General features: G+C 40.8%; 1 protein-coding gene across 1 annotated transcript; it reads left to right on the top strand.

Annotated features, from left to right (window-relative positions):
* The first annotated feature begins 15,295 nt into the window (after positions 1-15,295).
* Positions 15,296-19,375, top strand: LOC131997889 (uncharacterized). The gene is made up of 3 exons (XM_059369748.1): positions 15,296-15,429; positions 17,381-18,113; positions 18,182-19,375. The coding sequence occupies exons 1-3, from the start codon at positions 15,296-15,298 to the stop codon at positions 19,373-19,375; spliced, it is 2,061 nt and encodes a 686-aa protein (XP_059225731.1).
* Positions 19,376-22,105: the final 2,730 nt, after the last annotated feature.

The raw sequence follows: 22,105 nt of genomic DNA, 5'->3' as shown, positions 1-22,105 counted from the left end.
TGCTGAGTTGTCAGACGCTCGCTGAGGAACCACACGGTATCCTGGGATTGAAACGCAGGAAAGTAAGTGGCCAAAAATTTGTAGATGTAGCCGTCATTCCATTGCCAGGAGGGCACCAAATAATTCAAGACCACCGCCACGAAAAAAACCTTTTTTATATTCATGCTCAAACGGCAGATGCTCACCAACTAAATACACAACTCAAAGAAAATGGGAGACCTTTGGCATGTAGTCCCCGGGGAAATGTTCTGCATAAATGTCTCGTGCATGTACTACAAGGCCAAAGCTGATGTTTAATTCCAATATAGAAAACAATCAACCCACCTTCATTATTTTCACATTACGTTGTGATGATGGAACTTGAATTCTTTTAGCATTTTCTATTTTAGTTTAGACAAGGCATTCGTAGAAGCTTTAACTATTGACGGTAGTTCAGATTTGACATAACTTTGACAAATCTTGATGATACTTTCATTGCGGTTTGTAGAATGACCAAGAAGACCCCTTTCTCGAATCCTAAGAACGTCTATTCTATATGGCTGTACTCGGGGGTGGTAAGACCAGTTCTGACGTATGGCTGCCGTGTTTGGTGGCCGGCGACGAATACAGGGACACATGTGCGCTATCTAGACAGGGTTAATAGGGTTGCCTTGAAATTCATGACTGGTGCTATGGGTACTACTGCGACAAGGTCCCTAGAGGTTATGATGAGAATCCAGCCGATCGATTCGTTTATATAGGAGTCGGCAGAGAGGACTTTGTTTAGACTATCACAGGTTGGCCTGCTTAGGAAAATTTCAGTTAGACATACCCGTATACTGGCCGTATACCCGTAGGGCGGCAGAGGTAGGGCGGCAGAGGTAGGGCGGCAGAGGTAGGGCGGCAGAGGTAGGGCGGCAGAGGTAGGGCGGCAGAGGTAGGGCGGCAGAGGTAGTTTTATTAAAAATGCATTTACTTTCTTTTAAAAAATCCGCAATTACTTTTTGGGCAACCCAATAAATGGATTGACATTAGAAATGATGACATCAGTTGGTGGTGTCATACGATTAAGGCCGCAGGGCATTTCTTTGTCAATGCCCTGCTTTATGTCAAAGTAGAAACAGAATACTTAGTTCTTTTTTTCTTTGAAGCACTAGAAGAACTGAGAGTCTTAAATCCGTGCAGGATCAAAGCTTTTGTTTTTTCATCTGGGCTTTTGTTTTTTCCAGAAAGTACGGGCGGTTTGCTTTGTGAAGTGAATTGTACGGAAGGAGTAGAGGGAAGATGAGGAATCACAATGGGTATTAATCTGGCCAACGTGGATGTCTGGACGACTAAGGACTTCGCACCATCCTAACCTACTTCCCTATCATTTGAGGAAAGAGTAGTTTTAGTTCCCTAACCCTAAGGAAAGAGTAGTTTTAGTACCCTTCCCCTAAGGACAGGATAGTTTTAGTACCGTATCGTTTGGTAAAGGAAGTTTTAGTACCCCATCCCCTAGGAAAGCCTAGTATTAGTACCCAATCCCTCAGGTAAGGGTAGTTCTAGTACCCTATCGCTAGGGAAAGTGTAGTTTTAGTGTCCTATCTCTAGGGAAATGATAGTTTTAGTACCCTATCCCTAGGAAAAGGGTAGTTTTAGTACCCAACACCTTGGAAAAAGATAGTTTTAGTACCTTTTCCCTTGGGAGAGGAAAGTTTTAATACCCTATACAATATTTCTTGTAGTTTCATACCCTATCCCTTGGAAAGTGGTATTTTTAATGTCCTATCCCTTGGAAAAGAATATTTTTAATATAATTTTCCTTTCAAAAGGATAGTTTCAATACCATATCCTTTGGGAAGGGGTAGTTTTAGTACGCTATCCCTTGGAATAGGGTTATTTTATTAACCTTTCCCTTGGTAAAGGGTAGTTCTAGTCCTATTCCTTGGGAAAGTCTACTTTTATTACCCTATCGCAAGGGAAAGGGCAGTTTTAGTACCATTTCCCTCAGGAAAGGGTAGTTTTAGTACCCTATCCCAAGGGAAAAGGTAGTTTTAGTACCCTAAAAATTTTGTTGTAGTACCCTTTCCTTTGGAAAGCGTGGATTTAGTACCATTTCCATTCTGAAAGTTTAGTTTTAGTACACATTCCCTTGAGAAAGTGTTGTTTTAGTACCCTTTTCCTTCATAAAATTTAGTTTTAGTTCTCTTTCCCTTGGGAAGGGTAGTTTTAGTACCCTTCCCTTTGGGAAGAGTAGTTGTATTATCCTTTCCCTCGGGAAGGTGTAGTTTTAGTACCCTTTGCCTTGGGAAAGTGAAGTTTTAGAACCCTTTCCCTGGTGAAAGTGTACTTTTAGTGCCCATTTCCTTGTTAAAGTGTATTTTTAGTACTTTTCCTTTTGCCAGGTGTAGTTTTAGTACCCTATTCCTCCGAAAAGTTTACTAACTTGGGTACAATTTTTTTTGGGTATGTTTAGCTTGACTATCCTCTTCCTTAGAGAAGCCTTATTTTCGTACCCTTTTCCATGAGAAAAGTGGGTTTAGTATCCTTTTCCCACGAGCAAAGGTAGTTTGTATATCCTTTTCCTCGGGAAAGGGTAATGCCGGTACTATTTGCCTTGGGAAAATGTTTTTCTTGGAAAATGTAGTTTTATAACACTTCGTTGTGATATGGTAGTTTTAGTATCCTATTCCTTACGATGGATGGGATTTTCCTCTCCCTTTGGAACGAGGAACAACAACTCCCTTTCCCTTGGGAAAAGGTTGTATTAGTACCCAATCCCTCAGGAAAGGGTAGTTTTATAAGCCTATCCCTCATAAAAGGGTAGTTTTAGTACCTATCCATTGAGAAATACTAGTTTTTGTAACCTTTCCCTTAGAAACAAATAGTTTTAGTACCCTATATCGCAGGAATGGGTAGTTTTAGTACCCTTTCCCTAGGAAAAGATAATTCTACTACCCTATCCTTTGGGATAGGGTAGTTTTAGAATCCTATTCCTCAGGAAAGGGTAGTTTTAGAACCCTATCCGTAGGGAAAACGTAGTTTTAGTACCCTTAACCTTGGGAAAGGGTAGATTTAGTACCCAATACCTTGGGAAAGGGTAGATTTAGTACCCTATACCTTGGGAAAGGGTAGTTTCAGTAACCTTTCCCTTGAGAAGGGTAGTATAAAAAACCTCTTCCCTTCTTCAATAACCACCAGGACAGTAAAGTCACGAACTGTCTTGGAGTGTAAGAAGTAGATAAACGATTTCTCTGAGAATGGCACGGTCCACATCGTTTGGGTGCCGGACCATAGAGTTGTAAGGGGGAATGAAAAAGCGGATTCAGAGGAGGATTCAGAGGATTGCCGAGTTAAGAGCGTGGGCTACGAAACGGTCGACAAGACAACGAAAATCCTATGGGGAGTTACGGATTGTGAGAAGACGAGGTTATTACTGAAAGGAAGCAAGCAGAAAGTCAGTAAAGCTTTTGATACACATAGGGCTACGCGCTCACTTATGCAAAATCGGTGCCACAAGTGAAAGTATGTGTAGGGCATGCGGGGAAGATGGTGAGACGTTGGAGCATTTCCTATGTTATTGCCTGTTTTTCGCGTCTAACAGATACCGGCACTTAGGTGTGGACACAATACCAGACATTAACCAACTAAAGAAAAATGGGAGAGCATACATTACTGCTGTTTCAGCAAACATAGCGCTGCTATATTAGGCAACATTGCTTACTGCTATTTCATCTAACAAAATTTGCTATTTTGAGTACACAAGTCTACTGAAAAAAAAATTATGCTACTTTTTATGGTTGACTGTTACTTGTTTTTATTACATTAGACATTTTTTAGAATTTGTTTAGACATTTTGTTGGAAGAGATGATTTTAATTAGTGGACTGTAAAGAAGGTACCTGATCCATCCACTGGTATACATTTCTAAATGCGGCTGAGCTAGTTCGCAGCATTTATTGTTATTGTTCTATTAATGTGCAAATAACTGGCATGGCCATTTCTATCTAAATTTAAAAAAAAGCCTATGGAAAGTATACATTAAGTGGCGATTATAGACATCACTGAGACACACATTTACATATGTGTTCTATTTTTTCTTTTAACATCCTCTTCACAATTAAACAGCAGCCATTTTCAACAAACAACAGACTTTTCGGCAGTAAGCCTGCTACTCTGAAATTGCAGTACTACTGCTGTAATAGCAGAACTAATGCTACAATAGCAGCAAAATTAACTGCTAATATACAGCAGACTGTGTTTGCTATTTTCAACAAACTTTTTTCTATGAATGTAGTATTAGTATTCCTTTTCTTAGGATAAGGTAGTTTTTGCACCCTTCCCCTTGTTTTTGCACCCTTCTTCCCTATTGTGGTTTAAGCATTCCTTTTCTTGGGATATGGTAGTTTCGCACCTCTTTTCTTGGGATAGGTTAGTTAAGTAACCTTGTCCTTAGTTTTAGTTCCATTTTCCTTGGGAAAGGATGGGTTTAGTCTCTATTTCTTGGGACTAAGGTAGTTTTAACACCATTTTCTTTGGGAAAATGTTGTTTTAGTAGTCTTTTCTTTGGGAAAGTATAGATTTTGTATATTTTCCTTGATAAATGTTAGTTGCGTTCTCTTTTCTTTGAGAAAGAGAAATTTTGTGCGGTGTTCCTTCGGAAAAGGTTACCTAAGGACTTTATTTTGGAAAAGGATAATTTCAGTACCATTTCTTTCGGCAAAGAGTTTTAATCCTTATTTTTTGGAAAAGGTAGTATCAGTACCATTTTCTTTGAGAATGGGTAGTTTTACTACCATTAAAGGAGAATGGTAATAAAAAAGTTTCATTTAAATATAATTTTGTTTTCTTTCGAAAAGGCAACACTAAAATCTTTTCCCTTAGCATAGACTAGTTTGAATACCCTTTCCCTTGGGCTAGGTAAAGTTAAGTATGCATTCTCATTGGCAAACAAAATTTTAGTACCCTCTCACCTAGGGAAGGACAGTTGTAGCAAACTTTTCCTAAAAAAAAACAAGTTTCAGTGTCTCGTATTCTGTCCCCAGCGAATCAATAGAAGGCAGATGAAGCGATGGATGGACGGACATTTTGGGAGGCAGTTCTTAAAGAACGACATTTTCCCAGACAGGGAGAATGGGTCTGGACCTATTCGTTCCTTCTCTGGGCCCTTTGTATGAACGATTGAGTCAAACCTTTAAGTTTGCTGATATAAGCAATCATTTAATTTTAGAAAATTTGTTAAATTTGTATTCCAAAAACCTTTCAAATTAAAAGATAAGATGTAATACAAAAATGTTGAAGGTATTTTTGACATTTTGAAGCTACAGCTATCTGAAATAGCAGAAAATGTTTGTTGTTTTAGCAAAAAATGACTGCTGTCTCATTTTCAGACGACGCGTTGAAGTTGCAGCAAACATTTTTGCTGTTTTTATGGTTGCCCAAAAAGTAATTGCGGATTTTTTAAAAGAAAGTAAATGCATTTTTAATAAAACTTAGAATAAACTTTAATCAAATATACTTTTTTACACTTTTTTTTCTAAAGCAAGCTAAAAGTAACAGCTGATAACTGACGGAAGAAAGAATGCAATTACAGAGTCACAAGCTGTGAAAAAATTTGTCAACGCCGACTATATGAAAAATCCGCAATTACTTTTTGGGCAACCCAATAGTAATTTCTCAGAGTGTAAACATCTAGGGGGGTGGAGTGAAAATTTACCCACTTTACAGGTTTGGTCACGACTGTGCGTCACAAGCGGCTACTGCTCTAGACGCTCACATTTTATGATGCTTGTAGAGAGGCGCTAAAGGCTCCGGCTTTGGAAAAGGCTGTCAGGCTATGCTGCGTACCTAACCATTACAGAGAGATGAGAAAAAAAAGTTTCTAATGGGTTGTATTGGTTCAGATCATGGGGAATGGACAGGGTTAAGGAATATGTGAGTCCAGACCTGAATGTGTATTTTGGTAGAATTGACTGCGTAAATAAGCCGTGTACTGTTGTTGCGGGGTGCGGTGTGGACAGTTTTATAATCTAGAAATCCCGATCTACAAAGAAAATGAATGTCTTTAACAGCCACCCTCCACCAAAGGATGGGAGCAAACTAATTTCGTCATTCTGTTTGTAACACCTCGAAATATTCATCTAAGACCCCATAAAGTACATATATTCTTTATCGTCTTGACATTTTAAGTCGATGTAGCCATGTCCTTCTGTCTGTCGAAAGCACGCTAACTTTCGAAAAAGTAAAGCTAGACGCTTGAAATTTTCCACAAATACTTTTTATTAGTGTAGCTCGGTTGGGATTGTAAATGGGCCACATCGGTCCATGTTTTGATATAGCTCCCATATAAAGCGGTCTTGGGTCTTGACTTCTTGAACTACTAGAGGGCTCAATTCTTATCCGATTTGGCTTAAATTTTGCACGAGGTGTTTTGTTGTGACTTCCAACAGCTGTGGTATGTATGGTTCAAATCGGTTCATAACCTGATAAACCGATCTTGGAACTTGACTTCTTGAGGCCTTAGAGGGCGCAATTCTCAATCGATTTGGCTGAAATTTTGCACAAAGTGTTTTGTTATAACTTCCAATAAGTGTCTTCAGTATGGTTCAAATCGGTCCATAACCTGATATAGCTGCCATCTAAACCGATATTGGATCTTGACTTCTTAAGCCTCTAGAGGGCGCAATTCTTATCCGATTTGGCTGAAATTTTGTACAACGGCTTCTCCCATGACCTTCATCACCACCTTCGTGTCAAATATGGTCTGAATCGATCAATAGCCCGATACATCTCCCATATAAACCGACCTCCCGATATTACCTCTGTAGCCCCTACAGGGCACAATTCTTATCTGATTTGGCTGAAATTTGGCACAACGACTTCTACTATGGTCTTCAACATTTAATTCATTTATGGTTCGAATTGGACTGTAACTTGATATAGCCCCAATAGCATTACATTATTTTCCATTATTCTCTGTTTGCCTAAAAGAAGATACCGGGCAAAGAACTCGACAAATGCGATTCATGGTGAATGGTATATAAGTTTCGGCCCGGCCGAACTTAAATATTTTTTGCTGTTTTTTTTAAGCAATTTCAAAAAAAAAATCAAACGTGAACAAAATTTTCTATAAAATTCAAATTCGACAAAACTTTGTAGAGTATCAACTTGTAATTTAGGCAAACAAAATGGCCAAATATATTTTTATCGAATTTCACATAACATGTCCACAAAGCATTTGTAAGATTAGGTATATTTAAGATTTAATGTTCTTATTAGTCATGGGGCATTATTCCCCATCATATTTCTCTCCTTTCTATATGACCACAGTTCATGCAGAAAACTCATTAAACCCATTAGACATCCAATCAACAAAAATCCCACCACCATTCGAAGATGCATAAAACCCACCGTATGAAAGGAATCATCTCCTGTCCCATATTTCACCATCCCGGCACGATGGGCATATTCAAATGACTTCTTCTCATGATAGTAATACAGGCCCGATGAATGGATGCGTAACATTAAATATTCAATATCACGCCATATGGGTGATTCAGCCACCATGGGAAAGGCCAGATGATAGTTGCCGAAACAAATGTCCGTGTAGCGGAAGAGGGGAGGCCTTAAATGTTCCTGTTGCATGTTGAGAAAGTGCCAAAGGTCGTAGGTGGTAAAGTAGGCATGGGAGGTATTCAAGTGCAGCTGATGTTTTTGGAAAACCGAAGAATTTACCGGACGCAGTAGATCGATGAACTTGGAGGGCAAATCAATTCCCTGGGCCTTGAGAAATTCCAACTCATAATCGATTATCATGACGGGCAAATGATCATGTATTACATCCTCTATGGTATTCACATCGGCCTTTATAACAGTCACAGCCAGAAAACTTCCCAACATGGAGGTATAGAAGGCAGCCAATAGGAAGCCTTGTATGTAGATGAAGCCATTGAGCACCATTTGGAACCAAGTGTCATCTTCGGTGTATCCGGCGATAGGAGGAGGGGCATTTATAAATTTACAAAAATTTATCAAAATAAAATTCTTGGTATTCAAATTGTGCACGCGTAACGACACATAAGACACCAAGTTCACCAAGAGGAATGCCAGCAGTATAGTCCACCAAACTGGGCCGGTGAAAGGCACTATGGGATAAAACATGGTGAAGACCTTGTTGGTTATGGGCACCATCAGGCACCAATTAACGACCAGAATGGGGTAACTTTTTTGTACATCATCATCGGCTTTGAACAGGGCGTAGGCATGGGAGGCCAATTCGACATGGTGCTGGCGCACCCCCTCCAAGACTAATTGCATGTCAACCGCATTGTCCGATGAAACGTTCAACTGCAACTCCACCATAGTGCCATTCAAGTATTCCAAACACATTTTCATGATATTGTAAGTGACTCCTTGGATACGCAACGCCCCATTCTTATCGCGATAGCGCACCACCTTGGGAGCATCCATCATGAGGGGGGTCTCGAAACGATAGCCTTGCAAATCTGTCTTCTCCAATATACGATGATAGAATTGCCTAACCTTTCCCACCAAATGCGTTTTATTCTCCGGCTCAAATTCTGGATAGGTGATAAAGCCAAAAACTTCATTTTGCCCTGTTGTTGCATTGGCATAGTAAACATCCGAGTTAACAAACTTCTCCACATACAAATATTTCAGCACAGCCTCTATGGTGGAGAAATTACTTATGGGCTCATACATCACAATCATGTTCAAAAAGAAATGACGATCCTTTAAAATGTTCTTGTGTACACTAATAATGGGATCTTTCAGACTTCCCACAATCATAAGGCTCAAGAGATTCCGCTTGACATCGTGTTCTCGCACTCTATAGTCCGAAGGTTGAGACACTACCAGCTGGGGATGCATTGTAGCTGCCAATGTCCATTTCATGAGAAAATCCAAACGCTCGTCATAACACTGAAGACAAGGACAATACAAAATTTCCTGGGTACCCATGGCTATGGGCATTATCAAACCTTTGGACACATATTCCACGTTCCAGGTGAAAACGCACAACGGCAGAAGGAATAAAATAAAAACCCTTTTCAACATTGTGACTCTTGCTTAGATTGGAGGGCTGGCCCACATGCGTTTTCTATGTAGCACGTTTCAAAATCAACTGATGCCGACTCAGCCAAGCAATGCAACTGCAATATCCTGCCTTTACTGCTTATCGTGACTTGTCCACCTACTGCCGAGCCATTAAATAATAATTGAAAGCCTTTTATTAAAATGCATCATCTAATAGGGCTTAATAAAAATGCGTGCCAAATGTATATCATTTCGGTTATAAGGTCCTAATTGGAAAAGTTATATGCGTCGTTGGTGGATAATTGGTGACTATTAACATGATTTTGAAAAAGGCAACATTTGGTCTGTTTTAGTTACCAGTCTAGCGGATTCGCCATGGACAAATAAAAAGCTCTTCCCGCTAAAATGCTTTGTAACTTAACGTTGACCAACACTAACACTCCTGCGAAGGCATGTGACTACGAAAACAACAGCAACAACACTCATCCCGGTGCCGACTGTATAATACCCTACACCTACCCTATAAGTACAATGTGCGACCTATATCCAATTCTGAACCAATTTTAATGGACCTCGGTGAGCAAACATGTTCAAACTGTAAAAACGACGGTTGACAAATGACAACATTATGGCAAATTACCCAAAATCTGACGAACATATATATGGGAGTTATATCTAATTCTGAACCGATTCCGAGCAAACTTCTCAGATAATGTGGTAGTCGTCAAGGGAAGCGTTGTGCAAAATTTTGGCAAGATTGGTCAAACAACGCGCTTGCAGTGGCTCTTGGGGTGAAAATCTGGCGATATACATATATGACAGCTATATCTAAATCTGGACCGATTTCTATGAAGCTCACCAGTAATATAGAGAGCAGTCGTCGAGGAAAGCGTTTTGCAAAATTTTGGTAAGATTGGTCAATAAATGCGCATGCTGGGACTCTAGAAGTTAAAATCGGGCGATTTATATATATGAGAGCTATATCTAAATTTGAACCGATTTCCGTGAAATTCACCAGTAATATTTAGAGTCAACAGAAAATCCCTCCTGCCGAATTTCGAGAAAATCGGTTAACAAAACACCATTTTATTGCAATATTACTGCAAATCGGACGAACATATATATGGGAGCTATATCTAAATCTGAACCGATTTTGACCAAACTTTATGTGTATTGTGGTAGTCGTCGAAGAAAGCGTTGTGCAATGTTTTGACAAGATTGGTCAATAAATGTGCTTGCAGTGGTTCTAGGAGTGAAAATCGGGCGATATATTGGGTTGCCCAAAAAGTAATTGCGGATTTTTTAAAAGAAAGTAAATGCATTTTTAATAAAACTTAGAATGAACTTTAATCAAATATACTTTTTTACACATTTTTTCTAAACCAAGCTAAAAGTAACAGCTGATAACTGACAGAAGAAAGAATGCAATTACAGAGTCACAAGCTGTGAAAAAATTTGTCAACGCCGACTGTATCTAAATCTGAACCTATTTCCATGAAACTCATCAGTAATGTAAAATAAGAGAGTAATAAGAAAATTCTTCCTGCCAAATTTCGGGAATATCGGTTAACACATTTCCATTTTATTACATTAGTACTGAAAATCGGAGGAACATATATATAAGAGCTATATCCAGATCTGATCCGATTTTTGTCCAATTTCAATAGGCTTCGTCTCTAGGCCGAAAATCATGCCTGTACCAAATTTGAAGACGATCGGATGAAAACTGCGACATGTACCTTGTATACAAATTAACATGGACAGACGGACAGACAGACAGACAGACGGACATAGCTAAATCGAATCAGAAAGTGAATAAATGCGCCTTTTATTGGACCAAGACCTTAAATCGAGAGATCGGTCTATATGGCAGCTATATCCAAATCTGAACCGATCTAGGCCAATTTAAGAGGAACGTCGAAGGGCCTAACACAACTCACTGTCCAAAATTTCGGCGAAATCGGACAATAAATACGCCTTTTATGGGCTCAAACCCTCAAATCGAGAGATAGGTCTATATGGCAGCTATGCCCAAATCTGAACCGATCTGAGCCAAATTGAAGGGGGATGTCGAAGGGCCTAATAAAACTCACCAAATTTCGGCAATATCGGACAATAAGTGCGCCGTTTATGGGTTCAAACCCTCAAATCGAGAGATCGGTCTATATGGCAACTATATTCAAATCTGGACCGATCTGAAGAGGGATGTCGAAGGGCCTAATGCAACTCACTGTCCCAAATTTCTGCGACATTGGATAATAAATGCACCTTTTATGGGCTCAAGACCCTAAATCGAGAGATCGGTCTACATGACAGCTATATCGAATTCTGGACCGATATGGACCATATTGCAGAAATATGTCGAGTGGCCTTACTCAACTTATTGTCCCGAATTTCGGCGACATAGGACAATAAATGCGCCTTTTATGGACCCAAAACCTTAAATCGGAGATATGTCTATATGGCAGCTATATCCAATCGGAGCCTTACACAACTCACTGTCCCAAATTTTGGGAAAATCGGACAATAAATGCGTCTTTAGTGTTCTTTAGACCCGATGTAGCCCATCTTCGAACTTAACCTGCTTATGGACAAAAAAAAGAACCTGTGCAAAGTTTCAGCTCAATATCTCTATTTTTAAACACTATAACGTGATTTCAACAGACAGACAGACATACGAACGGACATGGCTAGATCGCCATAGATTTTTACGGCGATCAAGTATATATATACTTTATAGGTTCGGAAATGGATATATCAATGTGTTGCAAACGGAATGACAAAATGAATATAACTCCATTCTTCGGTGATGGGTTAGGTTAGGTTGAAAGTGCGGACATTGATCCACCCCAAGCCACTATGGACATACACCTCAGCCAGTAATCGGCTTGGTGTGCGCTCTTAATACTAAAAAAAATGATATAGAAAAGGAAAACCCAAGTTAGGAATTCCGTGCAACTTACAAAATCTTTAATTGTGTTCCATACCACTCACCTAAGTTGTTTCATGTCTGGTTTTGTGTCCCCACCTAAGTGCCGGTGTCTGTTAGCCGCGAAAGACGGGCAATGACATAGGAAATGCTCCAATATCTCATCATCTTCCCCACATGCCCTCCACATGCTATCACTCGTCGTATCGATTTTGCACAAGTGAGCTCGTAGTCCCGTGTGTCCCATTATGATACCGAAAGCTATACTGACCTCCTTCTTACTTCCTTTCAGTAATAGCGTAGTCTTCTCACGATCTCCCCATAGGATTTTCACCGTTCTACCGACCGTTTCGCTGTTCACAATGTTTCATTTTTGTCCGTCGACCACGCCCTCAACTCGGACTGCGTCGACCCGAAAGGCTTCGGGTTAACCAAGTTTATTGACGGCTTTCCTCTGGCCTTCACTGCTAAAACGTCTACTTTTTCATTCCTCCTTACTCCGCTAGGTTAACACCCAAACGATGCGGACTCCGCTAGGTCAGCACCCAAACGAGGCGTTAATCTCCTTCTTACACTTCAAGACCGTGCTGGTTGTTATTGCCCTGATGGCCAGTTTATTGTCTGTGAAGATGTCCAGACTCGACGACCTTGCGTTAGCACCACACCACCTCGCGCATTCCGCGATCGACCGGATATCTCCGCCTGCAGGACCGTATTATGGTCAGGCAGTCTAAAACAGATCTCAGTTCCTGGGTTCTCAATGATCCATCTGTATAGCATGATCTCCTAGATGGCAATATCAGAGTTCCGTTAATCCAAGACTGTACCTCTGGCAGCAGTGTCTCGTACTCAACCTCAAGTGTCATCTCAAGTATCCGATCAAAAACCTCTTCTAATCCATTCAGGTTTCCTATCGTCGGCTCGATTATACCAAGATTGGAGGCCACCGTAGGGCAGAGGTTAGCATGTCCGCCTATGACGCTGAACGCCTGGATTCGAATCTTGGTAAGACCATGAGAAAAAATTTTCCGCGATGGTTTTCCCCTCCTAATGCTGGCAACATTTGTGAGGTACTTTGCCATGTAAGACTTCTCTCCAAAGAGGTGTCGCACTGCGGCACGCCGTTCGCACTCGGCTATAAAAAGGAGGCCCCTTATAATCGGACTGCACTCATTGATATGTGAGAAGTTTGCCACTGTTCCTTAGTGGAATGTTCATGGGCAAAATTTGCAATTTTTGGTACGACCTGCTCCTATCTTCTATGGATTCTCCCATCGAGTTAAGTCTTATAGCCGCAGTGGCTGCCTTACACTTTATCTGTATGTCAATGGGTCGGTTGTCTAGAATAGTCTCCAGTGTCCTAGTGGGCGTGATCCTCATCGCTCCGTCTATGCCAAGACATCATGTACTCTCAACCTGTTGTATGGTCCTTATGTTGCACTTGTTCTCCATAGCAGTCCACTAAACTATTGAGGCGTAAGTAAGTATCGGTCTAATCATGCTCCTGTAGATCAAGTGAACTATCCTCGGATTCAGGCTACTCAGTCAGCATCCGTAATAGGTTATTTATGGTTGTCACCCAAAGGAATTGCGATAAAATGCCCCCTGTGATGTGCCTAGTCCCAACTCTTCCCTTATATAGATGTCCTGGGACACACAATTCATCCACCTGTTCCTTAGCATATGCAACATGTTGTCCGTTGTCTCTGCTCTCATTCCCATGTTGTCTACTAACGTTTCGGTTTGGACATGGGTTTTTGAGAAAAACATTTTCATCTTGGCGGTGTCATTGACGCTTTCGACCTGTTCGCAGCAAAGCTTACAGAAGACACGTTTTGCCGCTAATCAGAAGAAATGCGGATAGGGATAAATTTCGGCAACATTCTGTACGACTATAACTCCTGGACCTGAAAAGGAGATGGAAACTGGACATAGACATAATTATCAATTATCAAGCACATCATGAAGGCCTTGAAAAACTCGCTCATGTCACCATGTCCTACAGCCAAAGCAAGGGGGCAAACAGCGACCGTCATGGTGGACCCCGGAACTTGGTTGGTCTAAGGAAGTGTTGCAGAATACTCATAAAGAAAACGAACGTCACAAGGGCACAACACGATTGGAACGTTTACAAGGCTGAACTATGAAAATACTAGGGCGAGCTGAAAATAATCCTGGTTGAAATTTTGCAACTCCGTGGAAAATACACCTAAACTACTAAATTTCCCATGAACATTCCACTAAGGAACAGGGAATACTCCTCTCATAACAATGAGTGCAGTCCGATTAAGTTTAAGCTCAATGATAAGTAGCCTACTTTCTTATGCTGAGTCCGAACGGCGAGCCGCATAGCGACACCACTTGGTAGAAAAGTTTTTACATGGCAGGATACTTCACAAATGAAGGCAGCGTTAATAAGAGGATAACCTCCGCTGAAAATTTTTCTGATATTCACGCCGGGATTTGAACCCATGTACTCGGCGTCATGTGCTCCCACCGTGGCGTCGAGCTTAACATACAAGCTCGACGCCACGGTGGTCTCCATCTGAGGTCTCTAAGCTACAGAAAATTCTATCCTCGAAATCTATGGCGGCAGAATACATTCAGAAGTCAGATAATATATGGACAATGTCTAGTGAGAAAGGAGGAGGCCACCGTAGCGCAGAGGTTAGCATGTCCGCCTATGACGCTGAACGCCTGGGTTCGAATCCTGGCGAGACCATCAGAAAAAATGTTCAGTGTTGGTTTTCCCCTCCTAATGCTGGCGACATTTGTGAGGTACTATGCCATGTAAAACTTTTCTCAAAAGAGGTGTCGCACTGCGGCTCGCCGTTCGGACTCGGCTATAAAAAGGAGGCCCCTTATCATTGAGCTTAAACTTGAATCGGACTGCATTCATTGATATGTGAGAAGTTTGCCCCTGTTCCTTAGTGGAATGTTCATGGGCAAAATTTGCAATTTTTGTCTAGTGAGAAATCACTAGAACTGCTTGCTGATACACATTTTCCAGCAAACTCTACGACGGACAACATGGTGCATGATGAGGTTGTACGTAAGCATTCGTCGGACGTTTTTGGAGAAATTGTGGTTGAGCCGAAAATCCTTTGGGAGATAAAAAGGCCGTGATGATGTATCATCAGTTGATTTACAAGCTGTTTCTCTCTGATTGTAACAGTATGTCGTGTATTCTTATGGTATGGAGGTACACAAAGCCCATTTTCATTCCAAAAGCAGGAAAACCTTACCTTTCTTCCTATCTGTCTGTCATTCTTTATGCTGAAGGCGCTAGAGAGGCTGGTAGAAACATATCTTAGGGCAAAGATCCATGGAAATCGCCTGTATCGGAATCAGCATGCATATACATAGTCAGGGCAAATCCACTGTAACCGCCCTTTACGAACTAGTCGCCTACATAAAGGGTTCCCATGCTATCAAGGAAAACGCAATGGTAGCATTTCTTTACATTGAGGGTGTTTTCAATAAAATGTAAAACCGACGTCAATCATGAAGAAGCTGGAGTTTCTCATCATCAACACTACTGTAAGAAAGTTTATTAATAATATACACACTTTAAAATCCAAAACGACAGACTTGCGATCTGTAGATCTAGAAAGATCTAGAAGATGGGTAAGCACAGGTGTACTGTCTCCAATACTCTGGAATATATCTATTAACAATATATTGTTGTCTCTGGAAAAGGGTTTAAAAATGGTCAGGTATGGTGAAGAGGTGGCTATTGCGGTTATGGCTAAGTTTCTCAACACTCTGGAGATATACTTCAGGGTGACAGCGTTTAGGCGTCAATCCGTGCTAGATCGAAGTAGTTCTTTTCAGCAGGAGATATAAGTTACCTACAGTGACACCTGTCTCTTTGAGAGGAGAGAATGTTCCATTTGTTGAAAGCGTAAAATACCTGGGTATTTTTGCTGGACAGAAAATTGAACTAAAAATTCATCATTTTGAAAAGGCCAAGGAAGGCAAATCTTGTCCTATACACCTGCAAGAGAGCCATCGGTATGTCATGCGCTGGGTGTATACTGCAGTTGTTCGACCTATAATGATATGTGGTGTTGTGGTCCGGCGGACATCGCCTCAAAAATCCATCTACTCAGCCGTATTCAACGGATGGCTTGTTTGTGTATCACAGCCGCACTGAGGACAACACAATCTGATGCACTAAGTTTAATGCTACACCTAATGCCACTGGACATTGTGGGTAGAAAAATTGCTGCGACCACTGCTGTGAGGCTAAAGAAGCTTTCTCCCTAGCCACGCGGTTGCTATGGATACTGTGTTATCCTTTTTACAATGCCCGGTAAAGATCGGTAAAGATGTTCGAGTGTGAACATCTTTACTGGCAGTAAAATTGCCATAAGGGCAATAACAACCAGGACGGTAAGGTCACGAACAGTCTTGCAGTGTAAGAAGGAGATTAACGCCTTCTCTGAGGATGGCAAAATCCACATCGTTTGGGTGCCGGGCCATAACGGAGTAAGGGGAAATGAAAGGGCAGACGATTTGGCGGTGAAGGCCAGAGGACTGCCATCAATAAACTTGGTAACCCGAAGCCTTTCGGGTCGACGCAGTCCGAGTTAAGGGAGTGGACGACGTAAGCGCATGCAACATTGTGGAACAGCGAAACGGTCGGTAGGACGGCGAAAATCCTATGGGGAGATCCAGATCGTGAGAAGACGAGGCTATTACTGAAAGGGTGCAAGAAGGAGGTCAGTATAGCTATTGGTATCATAACGGGACACATAGGACTACGAGCTCACTTTTGTAAAATAGATGCGGCAAGTGATAGCATGTATAGGGCATGCGGGGAAGATGATGAGACGTTGGAGCATTTCCTTTGTCATTGCCCGGCTTTCGCGTCCAACAGATACCGGTACTTAGGTGGAGACACAATATCAGATATGAACCAACTTAGGGGAGTGGCATTGAAAGCTCGCCGGGCCAGCTAGTTAATAATAGAATTTGTGAAACTTGTTCTTGTATCATAATACTTTTTGTACACCTTGGGAGCATGTGATTTTAATACAAATTGCCTTGAAAAGGATACTTTCTTTGTAGAACATTCTTTGTAGAGGCAAATACTTGGCGGCTTCTTTCAAAAACTTTACTTTACGTCTAATGCAGCAATTGTTATGATTGGTGCTCTGTTATCTGCAGAATTCATCACTATCGATTGTGGTGAAATTAACAGCCTAGACATTTAAAAAGACCAACAAATTGGCTTATTATTCAATTAACCAGTGCAGCAGTCATTGAGTTATTCAATTAAGGGCCACCTTTAGCCAATCAAAAATATTTTCAAGCCAAAAACTCCGATATAAAAGCCAAACATTACAAAACTCTCTTTATAGTGTTCGAAAGTAGTTCAAGCCATGAAGAATTTTGGATTGTTATATTTATTCTTAATACTTTGGCGCATTAGTGCAGCAAATATTCCCTTGGATGTAATCTATCGAAGACAAATCGAAATGCTGGTTGAGAAAATGAAGATAATCAGTTTAATGTACAAATTCGACAACTTGATATTCTATCGTACACCAGATGCAGTCTATGAACCACCATTGGATACGACCAAGCTATTGGCTGATAATTCCATGCTTCACAATCGTGTGGGAGATATTTTGAGTGCCTGTATATTTGCTGGGGGCTTTAACCTACCCATTATGACCTTCTCCATATCACCTTGGGACTATGTGAATGATACCCAAAGCATACCGAATCTGGGTAAAATGTTGACTAATCGTAATTTGGCTGCGGTCATACTGAATGACATTTTCAATACGGAAGTCAAAGAGTTTGTGTCCAATTCGTTGGGCGCCAGTTTGGAAACGAAACTTATATTTCTCCTAATAGGCCATGAGCTAACAGAAGTTCCCTCTTTTGTACGTTTGGAAAAATTGAAACGCTTTTTTCGCTGGTGTTGGTCGAAGAATATTCTGAATGTTGTCTTGCTGTTCCAGCAACAACATGTACAGGGAGATGATGTGAAGTTTTTGCATATGGAGATTTACACCTACACCCCCTTTCCGCAGCCCATTACATTATTGGCCATGACCTCAAGAAATCCTTGGCAGTATTATGTAGATCGAACTTTGGATGTGCAAGGCTATGAATTTAAGACACCAGTTTTTCACGATAAGCCCAGTGTATTTAAGGTAGGTGGTGAGTAGGCCGCAATATATGTGTCCCATTGATTTTGTTTTTTTTTTTTTGTAAATTTCAGGCTAAAAACTCTTACGATGGCTCTGAACAAGTAACTGGCATTTCTGGCCACATCTATACGGCATTTGTTGACAAAATCAATGCAAAATTCACCGAAGTGGAGACTAGCGAAGACAACCACATGGCCATGATGGAATTTGAGAATAGTTTATTGGTGGCCCGTAACATCGATATAGGCATACACCCTTTTTCCTATTTACTACCCAACAAATATCACGGCAGTTATCCCATAACCAACACCAATAGCTGTGTGCTAGTGCCAGTGATCCACGAGATCTTTACGGGTCTCTATATCCCCTTGACCCTTAATCTCAATATGTGGATTTTATTGTTGCTGATGTTTGTGTTATTTCAGTTGGGCTATTTCCTCATCGATGTCTTCCACTATGGCCGATGGGATGCTTGGTCTAGCATCTCTAGTACCCTACGTGGAATTCTTAATATGTCCTTGGGTGAATTGCTGGACAACCCACGCCTGCCATCGAAGCGCAAGATTTTGGTCCACATGCTGGTCATAGTTTGGGGCATGCTAATCAGTCAACTTCACATAGCCGCCTTGACCTCGTTGCTGAGTGCCACCATATATGGCAAACAGTTGGACACCTTAGATGATCTGCGCTCTGCCAATGTCAGCATTATGCTGCTGGACTATATGTTCCACATCTACAACTACATGGATCTAATACCCATGAGTTTCCAATCAAACCTCATGATAACCGATGTTGATACTGTATCGCAGCATTTGAACTCCTTGAACACCTCATACGCCTATGTCATCTACAACGAGGAGTGGAAAGTTTTGGAGCGCTTGCAAATGAATTTGTGGAAACCTCGCTTTAGAATAGCCGAGAAATTGTGCATACCCAATATCTACCTGTCGTGGCCCATGCAATTCAATTCCCCCTTCTATCATCCCTTGAAAGATTTCATTTTAAGAATACGCGAAACTGGCTTGAATCTCAAATGGACCGATACCATTTTAACCTATATACGTAAGACCAGTGTTGCCAATGTCACCACATTGGAAAATCTCGAACGCCCCGTGCCCTTGACTTTTAGCCATTTAACAGTAATGTGGTCTGTGTGGTTCATTGGCATGTCTTTTGCGCTGGTGGCATTTCTTTGCGAGTTGCATATGGAAAAGCGAACAAAGTGTAGAGAAAAGAAACGTCTGCAGAAAAAGTTGAAAAAATAATGGAAGAAGAGTCTTAAAATATTTTATTGTGAAGAGTTAGCAAGTCATGCGCTCAATATCCTTACCTCGTATAAAAAACCTAATTTGTTGAGTGTTATTTAGTGTGTGTTATTTTAATCGTTTCGACGTCAGTTCAAATAAATTAACAAAATAAAAAAGTTCTGAGGAATGAAATTGTCACTCTTTCAGAGGAAGAAGACACATTTGTTTCAGATAAGAAGCCTTTACTTTTTCCGAAAAAATTTACCTTTAGAACTTCTAACTTAAAAATAACGCTTAAGCCGACCTTTACTTTCTGAAAGCCCCTACATTTATTGGGTTGCCCAAAAAGTAATTGCGGATTTTTTAAAAGAAAGTAAATGCATTTTTAATAAAACTTAGAATGAACTTTAATCAAATATACTTTTTTTACACTTTTTTTCTAAAGCAAGCTAAAAGTAACAGCTGATAACTGACAGAAGAAAGAATGCAATTACAGAGTCACAAGCTGCGAAAAAATTTGTCAACGCCGACTATACGAAAAATCCGCAATTACTTTTTGGGCAACCCAATACATATTTTCTCATCGAAGAATATCTATAATACACCTTCCCCTAGAAAGTAGACTTGGAGGCTTCAGGGCTTTGTTTCCATATGATGTTTGTTTCATCCAGGGGTTTTAGAGGTTCATCTAAAGGAATTGATCCCATCTGACACGCAGGAGATTTCTAAGGGGTAAGGATCGGAATCAGCTATGAAGAATTGCCGAAACATTCTTGGAGATGGCATATGACTGGACTAGACCTAGGGATCTAAATGTTAACCCAGAGAAAACTGAAATCTAATTGGAAGACGAAAGTGAGCCAATTCGACGCCCCAGTTTTTCTCTACAAAACGATTTTGATATCCGGCAAGGTCAAATACTTAGGAGTGATCTTGGACAGCCAGCTACTGTAGAGCAGAGATTAGCATGCACCATTTCTAGGAAAAGGGTAAGTGACACTTACCCTTTTCCTCACAAGGACGAATATTTTTAGTACCTGCGAAGAAGTAATTATAGTACATTTTATACTGGGAAGATTTGCTTATAGCACTACTTTCTCCTCGAGGAGTAACTTACCTTTTCCCCATTACATTTTCTTAGGAAAGTGTATTTAAAACCTCTTTCCCTAAAAAGGGAGCTTTTAGTGCCACTGGATTACTGGCTTAGGTGTATGCCCATAGTGGCATGGGGCGGAAGAATATCCGCACCCTCTTTTCAACCTAACGTAACCCAACCTAGTGCCATTCTCGCTAAAAAAGTTGTATTTAATACACCTTTCCGTAGGAAAAGTCATTTTAGTATCTCTTTTGGGTGAAGGGGTACCTTTAGTATCTCTTTCCCTGGGAAAAGTTAAGTATTGTTTCTCCTTCAATGGGAAATGGGCATAACGCCCAAAGTTTTCTTGAACGTTGTGGCCTACCTGTAGGCGGACATAACACCCCATTAACAAAGATGATACAAAGCCGAATAAATGGGTCGCCACAAGTACACAGAAAGTCTAAAGCAGAATGGCGGTCACAACGACCAACAAATTATTGGGCCGCCGAAAGGTAGGTCATAAAGCCCAATTTTTTTGGTGTTATGTCTCTTGTGCGTTCTGACCGATCACCACTTCTGGTATCCCTTTTGCTAAGAACGGGTAGTTTGTGTTCCCCTTTCGTGAGAATGTACTTTTAGACCACACTTAAGTACCTTGAAAAAATTTACTCTTTCTAATTTTTGCCAAGTTCCCATTTCCCATTAAAGGATACTTTTAGTACCTCGTTTCTCAGTAAAGGGTACTTTTGGTACTTTTTTCCAATGGAAAGGGAACTTTTAGTATCTCTTCTCCCAGAAAAGGCACTTTAATACCTCTTTCCTCAGAAAAGGGTACATTTAGTATCTCTTTTCCTCTCTATATTTCCCTCTTCTCAGAAAAGGGTACAACTTTCTGCAGGAAAGGGTACTTTTAGTAACTTTTCCCCCAGGAAATGATACTTTTAGTACATATGTCTCCAGGAAAGGGTGCTTTTAGTAACTCTTTCCCTAAAATGGGAACTTTTAATACCTCTTCCTCCGGAAATGGTACTTTATACCTATCTCCCCAGGAAAGGGTGCTTTTTAGAACCTCTTTCCACGGGAAATGGTACTATTAGAACCTCTTTTCCCAGGAAAGTGTACTATTAGAACCTTTTTCCTCAGGAAAGGGTACTTTTGGTACCTCTTTCCTGGGGAAAGGGTACTTTTGGCACCTCTTTCCTGGGGAAAGGGTACTTTTGGGACCTCTTTCTCCAGGAAAGGGTACTTTTGGGACCTCTTTCCCCAGGAAAGGGTACTTTTGGGACCTCTTTCCTAAGGAAAGGGTACTTTTGGGACATCTTTCCTAAGGAAAGGGTACTTTTGGGACCTCTTTCCTAAGGAAAGGGTACTTTTGGGACCTCTTTCCCCAGGAAAGGGTACTTTTGGGACTTCTTTACTCAGGAAAGGGTACTTTTGGGACCTCTTTATCCAGGAAAGGGTACTATCTCTTTAGTACTTCTTTCCTCGGGAAAGGGTACGTTCAGCACGTCTTTCCCCTAGTAATGGAACTTTTAGTACATCTTCCCTCGAAAGTGGTACTTTAATACCTCTTTCCCCAGGAAAGGGTACTTTTAGTACCTCTTTCCCCAGGTAAGGGAAATCCTCAGGAAAGGATACATTTAGTACCTCTTTTTTCAGAAAAGGGTACG

This window comes from Stomoxys calcitrans, chromosome 5 (genome assembly GCF_963082655.1).
Source record: "Stomoxys calcitrans chromosome 5, idStoCalc2.1, whole genome shotgun sequence".
In the NCBI taxonomy this organism is placed as follows: Eukaryota; Metazoa; Arthropoda; class Insecta; order Diptera; family Muscidae; genus Stomoxys; species Stomoxys calcitrans.
Note: the sequence above shows the minus strand (reverse complement) of the source record. Positions and strands in the feature narration are given on the sequence as shown.

What these genes read in the sequence shown, in the direction of transcription:
- LOC131997889 (XM_059369748.1), top strand. Translation starts at nt 15,296, where the DNA reads ATGCATATACATAGTCAGGGCAAATCCACTGTAACCGCCCTTTACGAA. An exon ending in GAGGGTGTTTTCAATAAAAT is followed by an intron (nt 15,430 to 17,380) that starts GTAAAACCGACG and finishes TTGGCGCATTAG; the next exon opens with TGCAGCAAATATTCCCTTGG. An exon ending in ATAAGCCCAGTGTATTTAAG is followed by an intron (nt 18,114 to 18,181) that starts GTAGGTGGTGAG and finishes TGTAAATTTCAG; the next exon opens with GCTAAAAACTCTTACGATGG.